This window comes from Pelobates fuscus, chromosome 12 (genome assembly GCF_036172605.1).
Source record: "Pelobates fuscus isolate aPelFus1 chromosome 12, aPelFus1.pri, whole genome shotgun sequence".
Lineage (NCBI taxonomy): Eukaryota > Metazoa > Chordata > Amphibia > Anura > Pelobatidae > Pelobates > Pelobates fuscus.
The window spans coordinates 70,691,727-70,714,226 of record NC_086328.1 but is presented as its reverse complement, the minus strand read 5'-3'; the positions used below and the strand labels follow the sequence as shown (position 1 = coordinate 70,714,226).

General features: G+C 38.8%; 1 protein-coding gene across 2 annotated transcripts; it reads right to left on the bottom strand.

Moving 5' to 3' along the window:
* Positions 1-539: 539 nt before the first annotated feature.
* Positions 540-21,777, bottom strand: ENKD1 (enkurin domain containing 1). Of its 2 annotated transcripts, none has more exons than XM_063437745.1 (8): positions 21,704-21,777; positions 19,407-19,504; positions 12,474-12,692; positions 11,096-11,271; positions 10,392-10,538; positions 8,195-8,358; positions 2,427-2,563; positions 540-1,621 (listed from the first exon to the last, which is right to left on the bottom strand). In XM_063437745.1, exons 2-8 carry the CDS (start codon positions 19,480-19,482, stop codon positions 1,461-1,463), a joined length of 1,080 nt encoding a protein of 359 aa, XP_063293815.1. In that variant the 5' UTR covers positions 19,483-19,504; positions 21,704-21,777; the 3' UTR covers positions 540-1,460. The 2 variants fall into 2 exon arrangements, with proteins under 2 accessions (XP_063293815.1, XP_063293816.1); XM_063437746.1 differs by having other exon boundaries at positions 11,102-11,271.
* Positions 21,778-22,500: the final 723 nt, after the last annotated feature.

Below are 22,500 nucleotides of genomic sequence, written 5' to 3'. Positions count from 1 at the left end.
AAAAAAATGTAAGGGGAGGGTGATTTTTGGCTATAAATGGAGCTTAAAGCGGCCCTGTCATGTTATTGTTTCTTTAAGCTTTCCTTGCCTTATACCCCTTGCCTCTATATTCAAGATCTTTTTTTCTTTGGGCCTGATCTCAGTATCTAGGTGCTGCGATTTTGTTTTCCTCTGCCTATGATGTCTGCGATTTGCTTTTCTGTAGATTTCATTTAACTGGTGGATTGGTAATAAATTTGATTGACAACCGAAACAGAATCTTTCTTGTGCATTGTAAAGTTTTGTCAACTTGACTGCTACATATAATGAAAAAAATGTCCCTACTGTTCTTTATGTATTTTATGAACACTAGAGCATTCAGGGGAAGAAATAAAAAAAAATAAAAAAAAAATAAAGAAAGAAATTCAGAAACCGTAAGCTATACAGAAGCAGAGTAGATTAAAGTTTATTTTTGGTGATAGAGCTCTAAGCAAAGTTCCATTGCATTTTCTAAGCTAATTTCCTCACAATTAGCTCCAAGAATCCCACAGAAGGGCAAACAGCAGACATCACAAATAGATGAGAACAAAATGACAACACCTATACATTGAAATCCAGTACAAAAGATAAGATAATAAATATAGTTAAGGGGACACTCCAGACCCCTAAAGCACATTAGTTTGCTGAAAAGCTTAATGTGTGAAGAGTTGTCCTATTATTTCTTCATTTTCCAAAAAGTGCTGATTTCAATAGAAATGTACACTTATAATTAACTCTGTTACACCCTCTTGCTTACAAGCACACAACAGTCCTGTTCCTTTCTTTGGTTAGCTCAGTGGAGCTAAACTCATGGGACAGACAATTGCTTAGAGCACGTGCCTCGCAGAGACTTCTTATTTGAGTTACATTGGGAAGTCTGTGGTTAGACAGAATGTCTGGGCAAGAAGGGGGTATTTCTACTAAACATTGGTTTTAATTTATTCTATATATGGGCAGTGGAGTTTCCCTTTAATGGCAAGAAGGGGGTAATAATCATTAAGATATAAGGGGCATAAGGAAAGGGGAAAAAAGACAACAACCTATGACAGTGCCGCTTTCAATATGACTTCCACATTATAAAGTTGGCTGGAGGGGGTTAGCACCAGGATTGTTTTAAAAGTGCCTTTTTGTGCAAAACCTCTCCAAAATAGTTTGACAGAAAAACAGCTGTAGTGATTATGTTGCTTAGACTGTCTTTTAATTGTACTATTTTGTTAAAGACAAACGGTACAACTGTTTATTAAAAATCATGGAATGAGCAATGATAAAAATAAGAAAGAAGGTTTTCATAATTGTTGTGTCCGATGTAAGTTCTCTTTGCGTATAGATTTAGAGAATGTAAAATACTAGATATTGCCATGTAAGTTTGTAGCTTTTGTCCCTGGTTTAGAAGATTTTAATGCAAACATACTAATTAATAAGGGATTCCAAAAAAAGAAAACTCAAGTATCTATTTTTATAAAGACCTTTGGACGAGAAAATATTTTAATAGCTTCTTCCATCTCGGAGAGTTTTTTCTCCAGTTCTGTGCGTCGATTTTGAATGCTTAGTGTGTCTGCCCTGATTGGAAGTCTCAGTAACTCTTTAATCAGCTGGTCTTGGGCTATGAATGAAATAAAAACAGAAAAACAAAAATTATGGTTATTTTCTTCATACCTTAATAAGAAATGCACCGAACATTTGTAACATCAATATTGTTTAAAGCGGTTCCGTGATTTCTTTCCATTTTTTTTTTCTTCTAATGTGTTTACCTCCCCATAAGCAGGCCAAACAAAAAAACAAAAACCCAACAACCTATAAATATGTTAAAAGTTATGCTTAGGGAAAAAAGGCTGAAAAAAGTTAACAAAGACTGAAGTATTTGTGTAGCTCCACGGCCTTTTTCAACTTTATCGTTGGCTGATCACTTATTTTCCTCCAGTGTTGCGTCACATACTGGAGTGTCGAATATAGAAAGTATTTCAGGCACTCCAGCAAATTCCAAAGTAGAGGCAATTTTTTATTGGAACAAGAAACCAAAAAGCAACGTTTCGACCCCTAAGGGCGTTTGTCAAGCTGGAGTGTCGTGACATTAGTTCTCTGTGTTGACTCTTGCATGATCCAGGGAGTCCCCACAGTGCAGTAAACCCAAGGAGGCCCTACCATGCATTCCTGACATTTGCCATGCAGGCATTAGGAAGGGAAAAAGAGGAGATTTAGAGATATTTCCTCACCAGGCATGCACATGATGTAATGCATTTTTTTTTTTGTAATCTAAGGAAATTTACCCTTTTCCTAATATTTTAGGATGTAGGGTTAGAGTCCCATCGTTAAGGAGTGGCAAGGTATTTTAGATATTTTGTTACACAATAGGTGGAGAGACATTCATCACCACAGATTGAAAACTTAAAGCGGAAATGGTTCCTTACTCTGTTTTATATTATTCAGAGTTTCCAGTCTTTCAGCTTCTGGCATCATGGTGTGTCCTGGTGGTAAGGATGGATCAGGGGTTCGCTTTTTACGTTCTTCTTTTTCTTTGAGCCACTTCTCCTTCAAATCAATAAGGCTATTGAGAAAACACAACAAGAGAGATCCGGATTATGGCAGACTGATGGTAAACAAGAGCCATTCTCAAATGCAATGTAATATCTATTCTCCCAAACACAGAAACAGAATTGACACACTTGAGGTGTTTGTGGAGGAAATATAGCTGGAGGAATTATATGTCACTGTGGGATATATCTAAGGCACCACGTAGACACAACGTGGACTTGGAAGACTGAAGGGAGTGGCAGACACTACAGGATCTGAAAGACTTGAGGTTTAGTCGACACAAGAAGGTGATAAAACACAGCTTTTAAGTGGTCATCTGTTTTTTGTTGGTTTTTTAAAATTTTATTATGTAGTTCAAAACAAAGGGATATAAGTGGATATCAAAACAACATATTTAACCACTTAACATTAGGATGTGTTAGTACTATACTAGACTTCAACCCCTTAAGGACACATGACATGTGTGACATGTCATGATTCCCTTTTATTCCAGAAGTTTGGTCCTTAAGGGGTTAATGCAGTTATGACATATTGACACATCCTAATGTTCTGGTATGAGCATGGATATGGTTAGGGTTGGGTTAAGGTTAGTAGTAGGGTATGAATAGGGTTTGTGTAGAATTAGTGCTAGGGTAAGGAAATGGTTATTGCTATTTCAGTGTTAAAGATCGTGTAGGGCTCAGGTTAGGTAGGGCTCAGGTTAGAGTTAGTGAAAGCATAGCATTAGGGAGAGGGTTGGTGTAGGGTCAGCGTTAACTACCAAAAATTAATTTAGAGGCTAGACATAGGAGGCATGTAACAATCAGGACTGATACGTAAATCTATTTTGACCTACATTCAATTGCACTAATATGTAAAAAAAAATTTATAAGGAAAAATGTGAAAAAAAAGTGAAAAAACGCACTCGACTCATTTTTAACACCTTATTCACACTTATGAGGTATACATAGAAGATATTAAAATAAAGCCGTTTCTCTCCTTTAAAAAACAATACATGCATGTTTTACGAAGAGACAAAGGACAAAGGATAAAGAATTGTACCCTTTTCCAATAGATGCTATTGATTAAACACCTACTTATAACATATCGCCATTTCAATACAGGGTTATTCAGGTTTTAGAAATGACAGAGCAAAGAGAGGAGGAGGCATTGTTATTTATGATGACAAATCCATAAAATTTACTCCTTTAACCCCTTAGTGACCAGATCGTTTTTCAATTTTCTTACCGTTTGGGACCAGGGCTGTTTTTACATTTCAGCGGTGTTTGTGTTTAGCTGTAATTTTACTCTTACTAATTTACTGTACCCACACATATTATATACCGTTTTCACGCCATTAAATGGTCTTTCTAAAGATACCATTATTTTCATCATATCATATAATTTACTATAAATTTATTTTTATAGAATATTATGTTAATGTAAAAAAAAACAAAAAAAAAACACACACACACTTTTTTTTAACTTTGACCCCCCAAATCTGTTACGCATTTACAACCACTAAAAAACACCTGTGCTAAATAGTTTCTAAATTCCCAATGTTAACATGTTCTTTGCTTTTTTTATTTTTAAGTTATAGGGTACTATAAGTATAAGCTGCACTTTGCTATTTCCAAACCATTTTTTTTCAAAATTAACGCAAGTTACATTGTAACACTAATATCTGTCAGGAATCCCTGAATAACCCTTCACATGTATATATTTTTTAAAAGAAGACAACCTAAGGTATTAAACTTGGGGTATTTTGACTCTTTTCATGCAACCATTTTACCACCAATCTATGCCAAATAAAAAAACATAATTGGTGATTTTATTGACACACATAGCAATTTAAGAATACATGTACGAATAACTTTAAGGGTTACTGCCAAAGAACACCCCAATATGTGTTCAGCAACATCTCCTTAGGACAGTGATACCCCCCATATATAGGTTTGTCGGGTTCTCTGGGGGCTAAAAGGCCTTATTTGGAGGGTGCGCATTCCAGTTTTCCAACTTGGAATTTTCATAGCTGGTCATCATGCACCCATGTCCTATTTGGGAAATTTTTTTAAGCTGCCCAATGTAATTTACCCCCATCAAGCCATATATTTTTGAAAAGTAAAGTAGACACCCTAGGGAATTTCAAATGATGGTATTTTAACACATTTCATGCACTAATTCTGGACCTATGTTGCCTTTGAGAACGTATAGCAGCTCAGGGTATTCAAAATGGGGTATGTCCAGTGCTTTTTAGTAGCCACTTAGCCACAAACACTGGCCAAAGTTAGCGTTTTTATTTGTTTTTTTGCATTTTTTAATTTGTTTTTACACAAAAACTGCACTTTTACCGGTGATTTCATCGTCATGATAAGTTTTACTGCTTTATAACACTCATATTTGTGTTCAGCGGGGGGCGTGGCCAGCAGCTGCACCGAGCGGACGTCTCCTTGCAGAGCTCTGCTCGGAATCAAAGACACAAACGAGTGAAACCACAGGAAAACCGGGGAATACACCCGAAAACGACAGATTACCCCCACGCAGAGACAATGGGGAAGAAGAATAAAAAGTATCAGGGCTCCGGTACGCCTAGGCAACTCGATATAAGAGTATGTTTTGGGACACCACAGAGACCCAAGATGGCGCCTACGGCCTATCACTCACCTGATTTTATTTCCAGTGAACATCACTTCCAAGTAATATCCTCGGTGGGGATTATTCCACCCATGCCCTATCCATAGAGCAGTTAGCCTGCTCTGGAACAAGTGAGTAAAATATTCGCTATTCATATTCCTGGTATTTTAAACTGAGTACCATTTGCAGTTTCTTTTTCTATTTTATAGTCCTCGCCCAAATGAGAAGCTATATTCACGTATCCTTTAAAGTGGGGATTGTACCACTGCACGCTATTTATACTGAAGCTGGTTCTAGCTCCATAAAACATGAGTAGGACTATATTTTATACTCTCCCTGCCAGTACATACTGCACCATCATCTCCTTTCTTTTTCCATATACGGATCCACTGCTGATCATCTCTGACATCCCCATAGAAGAATCCTTCTTAAACCTCAGGATACCACCCCTGGCTAATCTACATTTGCATCCATAATAGAATACTAGTTTTGGACTTTATAATCTGGACATTTCTGTATATATATATATATATATATATATATATATATATTCCATATTTTTCCTATTTAAGTTGTTTTCCACTGTACCTTAGGGATAATTACTCTGTGGCGGTACCCCTTCTGTTGTCTGTCTCCATAAGCGGGGAAGATGGATCCACACTTTTGGGGTTAGCTGCCTCATAAATATTATTTCTAGAAGGTGTTGTTAGCGCTGTCCCTTTCTCTAGATCTCTTATTCTTCCCTGGGTTACAGCTAAACTCATTAAAATGTACCAGTTTAGAGATTCACTGTGGTCAAATTCAAGCGTACTGGCTCCATGAATGATCCCTGTACTTACAGACAATGGTGAAATGCATGCACAAAACAAACAAAAATGGCAAAGACCCAATATTTCAGTGAAAATTTGAACAACAAACCTATCAAACCCAAGAAACTTCTGGAAAATCATAAATAACATACAAACCCCCACAATCCACTCCCAACCCTTCATTGTCAAAATGGACAACCAAACACTGCAACACCCCCTAGATGTAACAAATGCCTTTAATAATTATTTTGTTGGATGTGCTGCAACCCTGGTTGCTAAGATAACAAATGACCGCAAATAAATATGAGGCCCTGCCAAATCTTCAGAATTGACATTATGCAACCCTGAACTCAATTCTGGGCTGCCCAAGTCACATGTGCTGGGAGTGCAACTCCTGTACAGCCGCCAGCAAAAAAGTGCGGATTACTCTGTATGTGCAGTGTTAGAAGCAGAATGCTGCACATACAAATTCCTACCACCATGACCACTTCTAAAAGCAGAAGTGGTCAAGCTGGTTGGAGTAACCTGGTGCCTTGAGATCCAGATCCTGGAGAGCTGACAGGATCATGTTTAACTCCCATAGAAAAAAATGTCCTTTAAATCATTTGAATTAAAATTAGAAATGATCCCTGTGACGTATGGCCTATTTGCCCTATTTCCCTTTTGCCTACCTCTACCATCCAACCACACAATTCTTTTATTCCATCTGATAAATAAGAAGTCTATTTTCCTTTCTCCATTTTCCTGTATTACGGACTGAAGCATGATTTCCCAGTCAATTACACTGTGACCGGAGCTGGGCAACATGACAAAAGCTAGCACTGATCACAGTGGAATTCGGGCATGTAGGGAGACCCTACATACGGCTCAGTCTGCAGCCACTAAAAATGTAGTCCACTCTGTGGAGGATGGCATGTAATGTCCTAACATCAGTAAGGAGTTAAACAGGCATCTGTGGTCAGCTTTTCCAATTGTATTTTTAATATGTGGATCTTCTACAAACGTAAGTCACATCTGACTGCCGTTAGTTCTGTAAACTTGGATGATTAATCTTTATTTTGTTCTTCTCAGACACAGTGTGATAAATGTTGTTGTAGAATAGATGAACACGCCATGTGTTCAGCGGCATCTGTAGTTTTTGTAATCCACTGAGATGGTGTAATGAAGTCCTTTTTTAACATCCAGTTTTGAATAATTTCTGACTAAAAACGTCTCATAATAAACAATGCCCAAGAGACAGTTAAAATATCAGCTGTATAGAAGTTAGGTATTTTTGTAGCATTCCTTATAAAAAATGTCTGTCAACACATTGACCATTCCCTACATAGTACATGTGATTTACTAGTTCCCTAGGTACTTTTCTACTTATCTGGTGGGTTTGCTCCTGGATACAACCTTATCGGAAATATATACGCTGATTAATCAACACATTTTTGGATAATCCAATTCCCATTCGGCCAGCCCCACTCTTTTTAAACAATGCCACCCCAAAACCTTTTTCTTATAAGAAATCACTGACAATTATTTTCTTAAATGTAGCCAAATATATACTCTTAATGTTCTGATATAAGTCCTACCCCTCTATTGTATGGTACACCCAAATACAGGAAATGTTTTTCAGCTTGACTGAATGAATCCAAGTGTACACTGGAATTAGAAGGCAAGAGAGGAAAGCGGCATCAGGTGTTAAATAGGGACGGATGCTCGCTATGCTTTTGAGATGGAAGCGGCAGGATTTGGCGAATGTCTGGACATGAGGGGTGAAGAAGAGGTCAGAGTCAAAGAGAACACAATCCTTTGAGGTAGAGCGGATTGTACCATTTTGGGACAGCGTGCCAATCCAGGGATGCCACATACCAACAAGTTATGCCCTGCTGATTTAGGTCTGGGACCTCATGCAGCCCTGTTGTTCAGGTTTGTTGGCTCGGTGGGACATTCCAATTTGGACTGTGGCATTAGGTGGACAGATTGTCATGATGTCACTGGTCCTTAAGAGGTTAAATATTCAAGAAATTTCAATAATGCTCCCTACTGTTAGGATGGTATCTTATCAATCTCAAGTCTCCCAGCTTTTGCAGGCTGTTTTTAGAAACATCCCAGTGTAAAAATACATGCATGTTTTCATTGGGGTGTATCTACTAAGCAGTGATTGGATTTATTTTTGTATTTGGACAGTCCCTTCAATTACTTTAACAATGTATCTGACAAGTAATACTACTTACTATTGAGGAACATGTCCCTTTTGATTGGAGTCATACTGTTTCTGCTCGTTTTGCTTGTGCTCTAGAACCTCATTTAGACCCTGCAGTGAACGGGACCGTCTTATTTTGACTTTGTTTGCATTTCTTGCATTATGTGCAACAAAATCAATGCCAGTTCCTTGCACCTGCATCCACAGGAAAGAGATAGTAAAGGCAGTTTTTTTTTAATTATTTGTATTCACTGTAGCAATACATAAAACAAATGAGGAATTACAATGATTAGAAAAATAAAGTCGACCGCATTGATGGTAAAAATGAATACAAATGTTAAAGTATTCATTAAAAAAAAACAATAATAGATTCTCTCCATGGTACAATTGTGGATTTATATCACCACTACTGTAAAAAAACAGGATTTCACTAGTTCCCCACACATTTTTTTTTTATATTAGGTTATAGGTCCCAAGGTGATCATTTTTTGTTATTCTACTTCTCTCCTAATAGTCTGGCCCATTTTAATGCATTATATAAATAATACATAAAAAGTATGTAATAAAATAAAAATACACACCTTTAAGTTCGAATTCTTATTGCAAGTCCACACTGTTCTCAGCTTCCTGCAGCTAGCACTGCCATGCATATTGAAAATGATGCAAAAGTAGGTCAAATCTGTAGTTGAGGACTACAAAACTCCAGAACAGTATTTTCTACAACTGGAAAGGACAGGAGTTCTGCTAGGAAGTTGTTCCAGCGTGTACGACTAGTGCATAATAGATTTGCGCACAGGATAATGTGACTACTCATAGGAGAGAGGGATGATAAATATGGACCAGTAGTGAATGGCCTAGTCCTGCAAGGGACAACATTGCTCAACTCTTCTGGTCTTGGCACAGGCTAAAAAAATCTGAAAGAAATTGCCACTTATCGCCGTATAAGCACAGACTGAGTTACTGTAACGAAAATATACCCCAACACGCAGGATTCAACTCAACAGAAGACAACACAGAGGAGAGATACGTCTACCGGACCTTAGAATGGCCGGACTCGACGTATATGAGAGGAGTACAGAGTCAGGAGCGATCCGAGGTCAAGGGCACAAAGAGACAGCATAAACTAGGACTAGCCGGGGTCTGGTACACAGAAAACAGCAAGCCGGCAAACAGAACAGATAAGGATAAAGAGAGAACGTAGTCAGAAACAAAGCCAAGGTCAAGTACGAAGGAACACAACTGAACACAACAAGCGCTAAAGGGAACTGTAACAGAAACCACGATAGGGCAAGGAACTAAGGGGAAAAATGTGAGTATATATGCCTTAACATCTATTTTGATTGGCCCCTGTCACATCCACGCCCCCAAAAGGTAAGTGTATGGGGAGTGTGGCATGACAGGGACCAATGGGAGGCCTTTGCCAATTTAGGCTCCCACTGTCCCTTTAAGAGCGCGCCCTAGACCCGCGGCGCGCTCTTCGAGTCAGGCGGGACACGTGACCTCGCGGTCACTGCCCGCCTTTCTGTTGCAGCCGTCGGATGAGCCGCGCGCGGCTTGTGCAGCAGCAGGACCGCGCACGGCTTGAACAGAGGACCCCGGACGGCCCCTGGAAAGGGTAAGTACCGCTACAGTTACCTCTGTTCACATCTGAAAGGAGGAATTTAATTAGCCCAATCTAAATAGTATCTCCATGTTACTAGTTGGATGGTGACATTACAGGTTCTAGCAATGGTTATGGTACAGTGGATTGCACAAGGCCAAACTTTTTTTTGTTGTCTTCTCTAACGCAGCATGCAACTCTGACAAAGATGGACTCATCTTAAAGTACTGTATTACTGCACATATTGAATTGATTAATCGTGTTAAAGGGGATAGTTAGGATGTAAGAGTTAATTTATAAAAGCTATTAAAATCTGCACTTTTGTTACATTGAAAAAAAAAATCGCTCTTCAAAGTGTTTTAGTGTTCCTTTAAGACTTTATTTAGAGCAGCATATTCTGACACTATACAACTGTCTCATTCCTTACATATTCCATATTGGTAGGACGAACTTAGCTCATGCCTAATGGCTGAATACTTCGGCAATGTAGCCTCCTTGCCAAATGGTCCAAAAGTAGAAATTGGCAGCCTGTTTTTAACGTTTCTGTGCTAAGATACCATCCTTAAATACTTTTTAAAAATACATATATGTCCCAACTAAAGCAGTCCAATTACACGATGAAACCTACCTTAAAATCTTGCTCAGATATATCAGATTGAAATTTTGGACTTCTTGGTCTTGGGGTCAACGATCGTTTAGGTTGTATTCCTGAGCCACAATGAGAATGAGCCTTTAGGAAATTCAGTGATTCTTGATTGTGGGTGGTTACTTTGTCCTGCAAGTAATCAACACAACATTAGTAAGAGAAGGCTTTCTCTGTGCCAAGGACATTCCATAATAATATATATTTTTCTACACAGAAAGGATCAGGTCTATGATAATAATTTGAAAAGGTAGTTTGACTGTAAAGGATTACATGGAGTGGCCACAGTGACTCGTATCTGCAACTACATACACAAAGCAAGCAGTTGTGGTTAGGAGGCTTAATTTCTGTTCGACCAAACATTAAAATGAGAAAGATGAGTGGTGTAACATGATGATATCATTATTAGTGCATATGTGGTGGCGCCAGCACACTAAAGTAACTCTAGCATCTTCAGAAACTGTTGTGATTAAATAAAAAAAAAATACCACGAATGATTATATAGGCAAAAAAGCACCTTTGTGACTTCATTAATTAGGATAATGGTTTGAGTTGTTCAAGTTGCCTAAATGTTACACCTACCATAATCACTTTTCGTAATATTGGGGTCTAAAATGAGCAATTCTCCAATATTCTTATTTTATTATATTCTGCATAGACAATATAAAAAGTATGTTTGGGACACTAACATTTACCTGAAGCTTTTGTTTTACTTTAGACTCCACATTCTCATATTTGTTGGATTTCCAAAGGGCTTTAACAGGTTTGGGACCCAAATGTTCTTTCTGCAATTCTTTCTCTTTGCATTTTTTCTGAATCTCTCTTAACCTTCGGACATTCTCCTTTCCATGATCCTTGATATTTTCTGTGAGTAATACAACATATTATACTACATGCAATAATTTATACAAGCTGTGCGAAAGTGGCACAAATACTTGCTATACTCCTATTTCCTTGGCCATGTACAATAAAAATGTATGCCAGCTTCTATTAGCTTGCCAAGTGGTTTAATTACATTTCCCTCCCACAAATAAATACTCAGAGTCTGCTCCATAGTAAAGAGAACAACTTTGAGACTCAACTACCTGTACAATCATTAACATAATTCAAAATTACAGCAGTTGTCAATGAGTGCTTTAAACACATTCTTGGACTTGACAGCAATATTTTTGAAGAAGCATCCCCAACCTATTTCACGCCTATGGTTCCTGCCGCCTCCTCCTCACTGTTTTAAGCCATAAGACCCAAATATGTCTAAGCTGAAAACGATCTTAGTCTCCATTAAATGCTACGTAGCTGAGGTCCAACATGTACTTTCAAAAGACCATATCACTCCCTGATTTAAACACTCTTCTGAGCAAGCTAAATTGCTATGAGCTCATAGCCTTGTATTTATCCGTTTTTGTGGTGGCGGCGGCGGCCTTCTCACCCTTGCAATGGTTGGACAGAAATTGTTGTCCTTCACTACTGCACTGCGTCTTTGACTGGCCAATAGATTTCATGCTCCTATACCACTTGTTTCTCAGCTCTGTTTATCCAATCTACTGGCATCAAAAAGACTTTCAATCCTTCACATTTAGTTTGTTGGTGATCTTAGGATGCGGTACATATGGAAACATGACAACTGTGGGGGAAGGAATTCTGTACATGGGCTTTATTTACATAATCCCTTAAATTCTATATGCAGACATTTTATTAGGCCATTTTATTGTTGACAAGTGTTAACATTTTGAGCTACTTTATACCACCCTTCATGATCAGTGCATGAGATAAACATTGCACTGTCACTCATCTTCAGTTTTATTTTTGCCCCCGCGGGAGATGCCAACATTAGTTTTGCTTATTTAGGTTTCCCATCAACAAGTCTATTAACTCCTTAAGGACACATGACATGTGTGACATGCCATGATTCCCTTTTATTCCAGAAGTTTGGTCCTTAAATGGGGAGTTTCTGATGCTCCACCAAGTTACATAACGAGCTCCTGAGTATCTAATGAGGTTTACAGTTTGCCTTCTTGATAAAAATAAAAGCAGTGAAATGTCTAACAATTCATAGATGGAACTTACTTCTGGGTTGTATATCTGAATTAAGGGAGATTCCTTCAAGTTGTAGAAGGATACCAACAGTCCCCCTTTGGCCTCTTTCCAAGATGTCACGTGCATTAGGGAGTATTCTTGGAGGAGGATTTGCTGGACGGGCACTGTAGCATGCTGGGTACAATGTAGGATCTGGGGCCAGCGGACCAGATAAGAAATCCAACTTGGTGCCTTCAAGTCTCCCACGAGCTACAAAGGAAAAAATAAATAAACTTTAGTAAAGCTAATAAATGATAAATGGGGACTATCACAAAGAGAAGGGACATCTGAGGCAGATTTGTCCATTGGCAATCCTCACCACAAAATGTTAAAATGTATAGATAAACAGCATAATGTAGTTCTCTGTGCAATGAGGCTATGGGTGCAGTCCCTATGTATTTGTTTCCAGTGAGCTTAGCAAAAAAACTATATATTTTCTGACACCCAAAGCTGACTCTCACTACTTGAGATGACATAACAAGGAAGTTTTACTTCCTCATTACCAGTTCAATATATTTATACAGCTTTGCCAAACTGTTTCAGACCTAATGCTCATGGGACTAATCAAACACATCTGGTTCCCCTTTTACATGTTTCACCTGATCTACTTCAGCTACTTCGGACAAGAGTAAGATAGGCAACGTGAAACTCGACATGTAACATTTCTGGAAATTGTGACGCCATAGGAGATAAATAAAAAAAGTTGTTTTTTTCCCCTGGTTTTTGTTCTGGAAATAATGAAAATTTTCTGGAAAAAAAAAAAAACAGGCATGGGCCAGCATCCTGGGCACATTCGGCGTTAAATAGGGGCGGATGCGAGCTATGTTTTTAAAATGGAAGCGGCAGTATTTGGCGAGTGACTGGACTTGAAGGGTAAAGGAGTGAAAATGAGCAGCCATCTAGTTGGAAATAGTAGAGAAGCAGTCAGGGACACAAGTCAAGAGAGACAGCGAGAGATCAGGAGAGTGCAGATAGATCAGCATGTTATCCACATAGAGGTGATATTGGAAGACAAAACAGATCGAGGCAGTATAAATCAAGAATGTGATAAACTCACTTCTAAGGACTATGATCCACTGAGCTCCCCCCCATATACAGTGCCTTCCCCTTTCTCCCTTCACTGAGACTCAGAGTGTCCAGACACTATCAGTGGAACTAACCACCAACCATTCTGGAACTCCACTCCAGCCACTTGTTACAGGTTCCCCGGTCACCTTGGACCTCCATGTTCACCCCATTCATGACGACCTAGGAGAGCGCTCTTTGGAGAGGAGCCTCTTACCACAAAATGGAGTAATTGCTCCCTGGAATACCCAGAGAGCTCCCAAACCCCACAACGCTGTGACAACTGGCAAATCGCCGAGGATTGCCCCCGACCGCATGGAACTCTTTTCGGCTACTGTTGTCGTAGTGGTTGGGTTAAACTTTGACTGTGATATTTGGCTAATTCTGCAAGGATCAGAGCGCTATTTTCCCAGAATGGGCACTCTCACCGCACTCCTTTTTAAAAAAAAAAAAATTTTTTTTTTTTTAAATGTATAAGGCATCCATCTGTAAAGGAAGCAAGAATGAGAAGTGCAGACCAAAGGAATTAGCACTGTTGCTTGTTGGGGAGGGTATACATATGGCCAAGGATCGTTCACTTTATGAACACGTATCATCCTCCCTGGTCTGTCAGAAACACCTGATGAACAAGGGGTAACTTTCTATGGAGTAAGATAGCAGTGCCTTTGGATTTCTCTTTGTGATTATTGACAAAGTAGCCTTGTGTGTAAATCTGGTTTGTGAGTTTCAGGACCCAGTCAGTCCATGAGGGAATCTCTTAAAAATATATCACATGTGCCCTGAGGGAACTGAAATCTTTTAGAGCATGGATCTCTTCTCAGGGATGTTAAGACCCTTTGTGTTGATGGGCAAAAGTGTTGATAGCATGAGTGAATACCATAGTAGTGGATGTGACTAGCACCAAGTATGATTGTAAGTGGTAGAGAAGAAAGGAACAGAAGAAGAGGATGGATGATGGGGTGGGAAGCAGCGTGCAAAAGCTGCTAATCTGCTGTATTTGCAAACACTTCCCTCTTCTTCCACTACCAGATTATTCATAGAAACATAGAAACATAGAAACATAGAATGTGACGGCAGATAAGAACCATTCGGCCCATCTAGTCTGCCCAGTTTTCTAAATACTTTCATTAGTCCCTGGCCTTATCTTATAGTTAGGATAGCCTTATGCCTATCCCACGCATGCTTAAACTCCTTTACTGTGTTAACCTCTACCACTTCAGCTGGAAGGCTATTCCATGCATCCACTACCCTCTCAGTAAAGTAATACTTCCTGGTATTATTTTTAAACCTTTGTCCCTCTAATTTAAGACTATGTCCTCTTGTTGTGGTAGTTTTTCTTCTTTTAAATATAGTCTCCTCCTTTACTGTGTTGATTCCCTTTATGTATTTAAATGTTTCTATCATATCCCCCCTGTCTCGTCTTTCCTCCAAGCTATACATGTTAAGATCCTTTAACCTTTCCTGGTAAGTTTTATCCTGCAATCCATGAACCAGTTTAGTAGCCCTTCTTTGAACTCTCTCTAAGGTATCAATATCCTTCTGAAGATAGGGTCTCCAGTACTGTGTACAGTACTCCAAGTGAGGTCTCACCAGTGTTCTGTACAATGGCATGAGCACTTCCCTCTTTCTACTGCTAATACCTCTCCCTATACAACCAAGCATTCTGCTAGCATTTCCTGCTGCTCCTTACATTGTCTGCCTACCTTTAAGTCATCAGAAATAATCACCCCTAAATCCCTTTCCTCAGATGTTGAGGTTAGGACTCTATCAAATATTTTGTACTCTACCCTTGGGTTTTTACGTCCAAGATGCATTATCTTGCACTTATCCACATTAAATGTCAGTTGCCACAACTCTGACCATTTTTCTAGTTTACCTAAATCATTTTCCATTTGGCTTATCCCTCCTGGAACATCAACCCTGTTACATATCTTAGTATCATATTCACGAGAAGCTTCTCCTGTAGAAGCCTCTGTGCTGGAACCGGGAGTGTGATTGCAATTTTTTTTATGCTTTACAATCAGCTGTAGTAAAGCTCATTAAGAAGGGTTGAAGACAGGTGCATGCTAGCCCAGCATGTCTGCCGTTTCTGTTAACTCTATGAGTGACAGCCAGAGAGGTGTTTCTACCCCAATTATAAAAGTGTAGACTGCCATTGAAATCGGCACTTTTATAAATGGTCATAAATATTACAGACTCTATCCAATTAAAATTACATTTATTTTTCAATGGAAAGGGTGGCAGTATCCTCAGTTACCACACCCCCATGCTGGTACGCCCTAAGGCACCTTAAGGTTGCATATGCCCACACACAGACACAGCCAGATCCTGGTGGTACCAAGAGTGTTACTGCAGAGAGGGATTGACTGGGAATAAAAATCAGCGGAAATCCAAATTGTAAAATTTAGACTAAAACAGCCAAGCTCTGACCACTGGAGGTGGGTGACATTTAATGGGGTTCCAGACTGTAAACATGAAGGTTTTTAATCATGAATAGGAATATCTAGATCTAATGATATTACCTTCAAATATATATGGACAGTCCCATACATAGGGCATAAACCATATAGGCATAAACGTATTAATGAATTAAACAAATTGGCCATTTTGAGGCCTCAATCAAATTACAAGTGTAATTCAGAATTTAGCCACAAGATGTCGCCAAAGAATTCTGATTAAAAAAAATTGAACTTAAAGAGACACTTTAGCCCCCAGAACAACTACAGCTTAAATGTAGTGGTTCTGGTGTCTGCAGACTGTCCCTGCAGGCTTTTCAAACTAAATGCTGCCTTTTCTGAGAAAAGTAACCTTGTAAGTTTTAATACTGCATTTGTGTGTGTGTTCGCTGTTTCTTAACCCTTTGTCTAAGTAGTTATGCAGTGCAGGGCTTAAACACCCCTTGATGGCAGAAACTCATGCGTTAGAAATACCAGCAGGAGCTAAATCCCTGCTGTCAACTGGGGCCACAGTTAACAGCTCCAAAAAGACAGATGAGCTACAAGTGCTTAAAGTGAGAGCTGCACGTAGCCCTTTAAATCCTTCAAAATACTGTGGCTGAGCAATTATGCCTAGCCCCCCTTTAAATCACATAGCAAGGTCGCTCAGTCGCGGTATTTCTTAGTATGTCCCCAGTCTGCAGCTGTAGGGGCCACAGTCAGTCTGTATTCCTATCTTTCTCCACTACATGCGGTTTTGTCCTGTGTAGCCTCCACAAATATCTTATTGGTATCCTGTACCTGATACACTAATTCTAGTATACTTTTTTTTCCCTATGTTTTCCTGCATTTCGATTAAAAATAAATAAAAATCTACTATAGAAATGAAACATTGGATCTTTTTCTATATTTTGCAAGCAGATTCTTTTTTTAATCAAATGCTTCTCTGTGAGAAACATTTGATTGGACCACGGATGAGGAGGTGTGACAACAGACAGGGAGTAATGTATAATGGAAGGTGGAAGTGCACTCAACCCATCTGTCTTAGAATCCAGGATGCTCCAATGGAAAAGTCCCAGTACCAAATGGACCAAAATATGAAGTATACATGTAGAAAGTAATCCAGGCACTCCAACGAATTCCAGATAAATAGGCAATTTTATTAGAACCAGAAACTACACAGCAACGTTTCAACCCCTTGGGGTCTTTATCAAGCTAATACAGCACATACAAAATATAGGTGCATGACATCATTTAAAAAGTGAAAAAACATGTGAACTAACATCCAAATTACTCCCATAATCAATTAATAATAATAATAAACATATGGACCACACATAATTGTCTCTCCAATGATTATCACATATATTAAGGGTGTCTAAAAGCACAGAGTAACTTAGCCAATAAGATCTAAGTTTATTTAATCATTTAGTTAAATTGTTTAATCATAAACAAGTTGTGTCTAATAACTTTTAATTAATTGTAATGGTTAAGGTTCAAAAACACCGCCAAATACTCACATTTCCGGGTCCGATCACATGAAATAAGTCATGTGGTCCTCCCCAGCCAATGAGACATTAATGAGACAGCCAATGAGACATTAATTACAATTAATTAAAAGTTATTAGACACAACTTGTTTATGATTAAACAATTTAACTTAATGATTAAATAAACTTAGATCTTATTGGCTAAGTTACTCTGTGCTTTTAGACACCCCTAATATATGTGATAATCACTGGAGAGACAATTATGTGTGGTCCATATGTTTATTATTAATAATTGATTGATTATGGGAATAATTTGGATGCTAGTTCACATGATTTTTCACTTTTTAAATGATGTCATGCACCTATATATTGTGCATTTTGCATGTGCTGTATTAGCTTGATAAAGACCCCAAGGGGTTGAAACGTTGCTGTGTAGTTTCTGGTTCTAATAAAATTGCCTATTTAACTGGAATTCGTTGGAGTGCCTGGATTACTTTCTACATTTAAACAGACAGGGAGTAGACACAAAGTGAGGAAGATCTCGCCCGGCATTGGAGTCAAGATAAAATATTATCAATTTAAAGGTACACTCTGCGCACCATAACAACTTCATCAAAATTAAGTTATGTTGCCCAGAGGTCCCTGGCACTTTCTTAGCCAAAGGGGTTAAACCATTCACCGTTTAACTCCAGTGAACGGTTTAACCCATAGGTTACTCGCCAGCACCGTAACTCTGTCCCCAGCAGCATCCAGTTTCTCCAATTCAGTTTGAGGAAGCACGGAGTGTTGCTGATTAGCTAAAAGTGGTCACCTGACACTCTAAGCCAATCAGCAACTCACTGTTCATAAAAAAAAAAAAAAAAAAAATAGTATGTACCTTTTTTATGATTCAGTTTTGATTTATCAATTTAGGTGTACTGATAATGTCAATGCAGCCTCACTGCTCAATTCTCTGCCACTTAGGAATTAAATTGCTTTGTTTATACAGCCCTAACCACACCTCGTCTGGCTGTGAATCACACAACCTTCATGAAATCTAGGAAGGTATGGCAAAGTCTGCATGAATAAAGTGATTTAACTTTTAAATGGCAGAGAATTAAGCAGAAAGACTGCAGGGGCATGATTTATGCATCAAAACCACTTTATTAAGCCAAAGTTGTTTTGGTGCCTACAGAGTCTAAGAAACAAATAAAACAAGTCCGGGATAAAGTTCTGTAGAAGCAGTAATTAGGGTTGACTTAAACGAAATGTCCCATAGCCTGAGCAGAGCACCATTAAAAATGGAAACAATGATACGACCATATCATTGCCTAAAGAAAGAAACCCACAAAATCTGAGTAACCAGGTAAGGATATTAATTGTAAAAGCAACCAAGAGGCCAGTAGCAACTTTGGAGAGATCCAAAGCTGAAAACTGACGAACCTTCCATGTGACAAGCAAAACCCAGATTTTCTACAAACCAAAGATTAACAGACGAACAGAGAGAAGCTAAAGATCAGCAGTGACTGGGAAACTAGTCAAGATTGAGGACAAGATGGATGGAGTTGAAAAGTTGAGTGCAAAAATCTGTCTCGTTCTCCAAGACATCAGAAAGTATGTTGAAGGCTCACCTTCCAGGAAAATAATGACCCTAAAAACATTAACAAACAATGAAGTGATTTAAATCAAGACCGCAAAATGTCTTACAATTGTCCAAGTCTAATTCTGATTAAGAATTTGTGAAAATACTGGAAATGGCTTCTCAACAACAGTTTCAATTCAGACAGAATTTAAGCAACTTTGTCAAGAAGAGTGGTCACAAATTGCAGGATACAGATGTGCAAGACTAGTAGACACTTACCTCAAGGGAGCCACAGCTGTAATTGCAGATTAAAATATAAATGTTTCTAATAGCAAAATATATGTATTGTTTGCCATACATTGATAACATCTCACCTGATGCTGGGCGTTTATAAACAATTGGTGGATCTGGGGGAATAGGCCCAGCAATTCCGAAATTGCCCCCACTCATGGTTTCAACTTCAGCAGCACCACTGAAAATAAAAGAAGTTAATTATAGATAGTAAGATTACTTAGTAAAAATAAAAAAATAAAACAGCATCACTTACAATGCTTGAACAGGAGTACTCTGATTTAACAATGGACAGATTGCACTAATTTATGATTTCAAACTGTATAGTTTGTGTGTGTGTGTGTAAATGTATGTTTCTGGGAGAGATAAACGTACGTGTAGCTGTAAGTTTGTAAAGTATATATGTCTGTGAGTGTGTGCCAGGGGGTTTCACAAAATTGTTCTCTAAGGAGACCCATAAAACAGCTGGGTGGTAAAGGTGGACGTGTGGCACCATAACCACTACAGCATGCTGTAGTGATTATGATTATTTAAGGATTCCTTTCAATGTAACATTTTCCCTGCAACGTGTGCATTGTTTAGTTTTTAAACAATGCACAAGTAGCCAATAATCGTATTTATTAATTCAGAGTATACTTCACTAAAGCGGAAACTGCAGTGAAATTAAAGGAGCACTATAGGGTCAGGAACACAAACATATTTCTGACCCTATAGTGTTAAAACCACCATCTAGCCCCACTGGCCCCCTGTTGCCTCCCTAAATATAGTAAAATCTTACTTGTATTCAAGCCTGAAGCTGCTGGTTTTGTCCCGGTTTGCCTCAGAACAGCAAGCTGCCTGCTGACATCATCAGAAGTGTTGTTCTGAGCCAATCACAATGCTTCCCCATAGGACTGGCTGAGACTGTGAAGGAGGCAGATCAGGGGCAGAGCCAGCACAAGTCAAACACAGCCCTGGCCAATCAGCATCTCCTCATAGAGATGAATTGAATCAATGAATCTCTATGAGGAAAGTTTAGTGTCTGCATGCAGAGGCAGGAGATACTGAATGTTGTGATTCAAACTAGGCAAGACTGAGATAGAAAGCAGCTCTAGCAGTCATCTGAGGAGTGGCCAGTGAAGTTATCACTAGACTGTAATGTAAACACTGCATTTTCTCTGAAAAGACAGTGTTTACAGCAAAAAGCCTGACGGTAATGATTCTACTCACCAGAACAAATTCAATAAGCTGTAGTTGTTCTGGTGACTATTGTGTCCCTTTAAATTGCAAAATTAAGACAAAAACAGCTGATTGTCAAAGTTTTCAAATTAGATATAATCAAATCGTCGTTATTTTTACAAAAATGCTCCATTCAGTTCACTGCAATTTGGGATTTAGCGAATAAACTGAACTCTAATTGTGTGCCAATTAGTTGTTTTTTTTATCATGAAAATTTTATGGGGTATATTCACTCAACACTGGTTTGTAGCAGATTTCAATTGGCAGGCAAAAATAGTCAAGCTGTGACTATGAGAATTTATCCAAATCAGTTATTGTTGCCTAAATTTAGCAAGTTTTGTCCCAATTCATTAGTTATCTGTTTAATAAATAAACCCCTATGGCTTGCACAGAATTTCGGCTCACTTTACTGCTAGAGAAATCTGACATCACTTCATTTATACGTTTGGCTTTAACTGTCAAGTTGTATTGCTCCCCCCTCCCATTCTTGTTTAGAAAGCAACCTGCCCATACAACAGCGTTTATAATAGATCAGTAGTCTGAGCACTCTGTGACTAAATCGTTACAGTATATGTGTGCTCGCAGTCAAGAAGCCACTTGGCCAGTGGCTGTGGCTTCTGGCAGCTGCTCGTCAAATAGATCCAGTAACTACTCGTTAATGCAGAAGCCAATTCTCCTGCACAAATGGCGCATTATCCTGTCATTATGTCCCATATCAGGAGTGACAGAGCGTACACTAAAGTAGGACCAGGGGTTAATAAATAGTGTGAGAGATCATTGACCTGGCCAACTCAGGCAATGTTAATTTACTAAACTTTTAATATTGATAAAAATACATAAATAGAAAAATCATAGGAATCATCTCAGAAACAACAGCCCTAAGGGGACAGATATGACATGCTCAGTATTCCCAGATTAAAGAACATTCCATGGATATCTGGCCAGGTGATGCACTATATATGGCTTGCTCTGGTGCTCCAGCATTTAAGGACAACATGTCTCATTATGCTAAGCCAGCCACAGATGAGACGTCAGAGTAAGCCGTTGAGATATTTCGGTTATACTGCCTTCACGTTGTCCCCATTAGCTGACACATCATTCCCAGGCACATATCTCATCTATTGTGACAGTAACCACCGTCCATTAGTGTGGAATCTCTTACCTGACGCTCGGGTCTGTCCGTCTTCTAGGCAGATAGCACGCCACTCGTCGGTCTCCTAGCAACAACAGTTTCCGTTTCCGCCCCCAGCGTTCCACGCTAGTTGTAAACACTAGAGTGTCGCGTGTGTCCGTATGTAAATAGATAGAGGGCTCCACTGCTAGAGGCTTGGCACAGCAGAAAGTGCTGCCTGGAATGGGTGTCCGCTCTTCTACATTCCTCTATCGCTCTCTCTCAGAGTTATTGCTTGTTTGTTTACAACTGACATGGATTTATTCTCTAACCCAGGCTTCCCCAAACTCCGGCCCTCCAGATGTTGCTGAACTACAACTCCCATGATTCTATGAATGAAATAGATAGGCTGAGAATCATGGGAGTTGTAGTTCAGCAACATCTGGAGGGCCGGAGTTTGGGGAAGCCTGCGTCTAACCCCTAATTGTAATTATTTTAAATTAACCCCTTCAGGACGGAGTCAATAGTGCACGTTCTGATCAAAACAAAACGTAAACAAAAACTGGAATTTGCGCTATATGTCTGTTCACCCGTAGTTCCCCTCTTTCAAATTATATGCACCCACACTTATTATATATCATTTTGTTCAGGAGAAACAGGGCTTTAATCTATCATTAACTATTCATATATGGAACATCATTTATTATGAATAAAAGTAAAAAAAATGTGAGAAAATAAGATTTTTTTTTAAATTTGCATTTCCGTCTGACATTTTAACTGTGAATGTCATAATACTGTTAGGTTTTACTGCAAAAAAATGCACATATTTGTAATCAGCGATGTCTCAC

What these genes read in the sequence shown, in the direction of transcription:
- ENKD1 (XM_063437745.1), bottom strand. Translation starts at nt 19,482, where the DNA reads ATGAGTGGGGGCAATTTCGGAATTGCTGGGCCTATTCCCCCAGATCCA. An exon ending in TTATAAACGCCCAGCATCAG is followed by an intron (nt 12,693 to 19,406) that starts GTGAGATGTTAT and finishes TTTCCTTTGTAG; the next exon opens with CTCGTGGGAGACTTGAAGGC. An exon ending in AAGGGACATGTTCCTCAATA is followed by an intron (nt 2,564 to 8,194) that starts GTAAGTAGTATT and finishes TTTTCTCAATAG; the next exon opens with CCTTATTGATTTGAAGGAGA.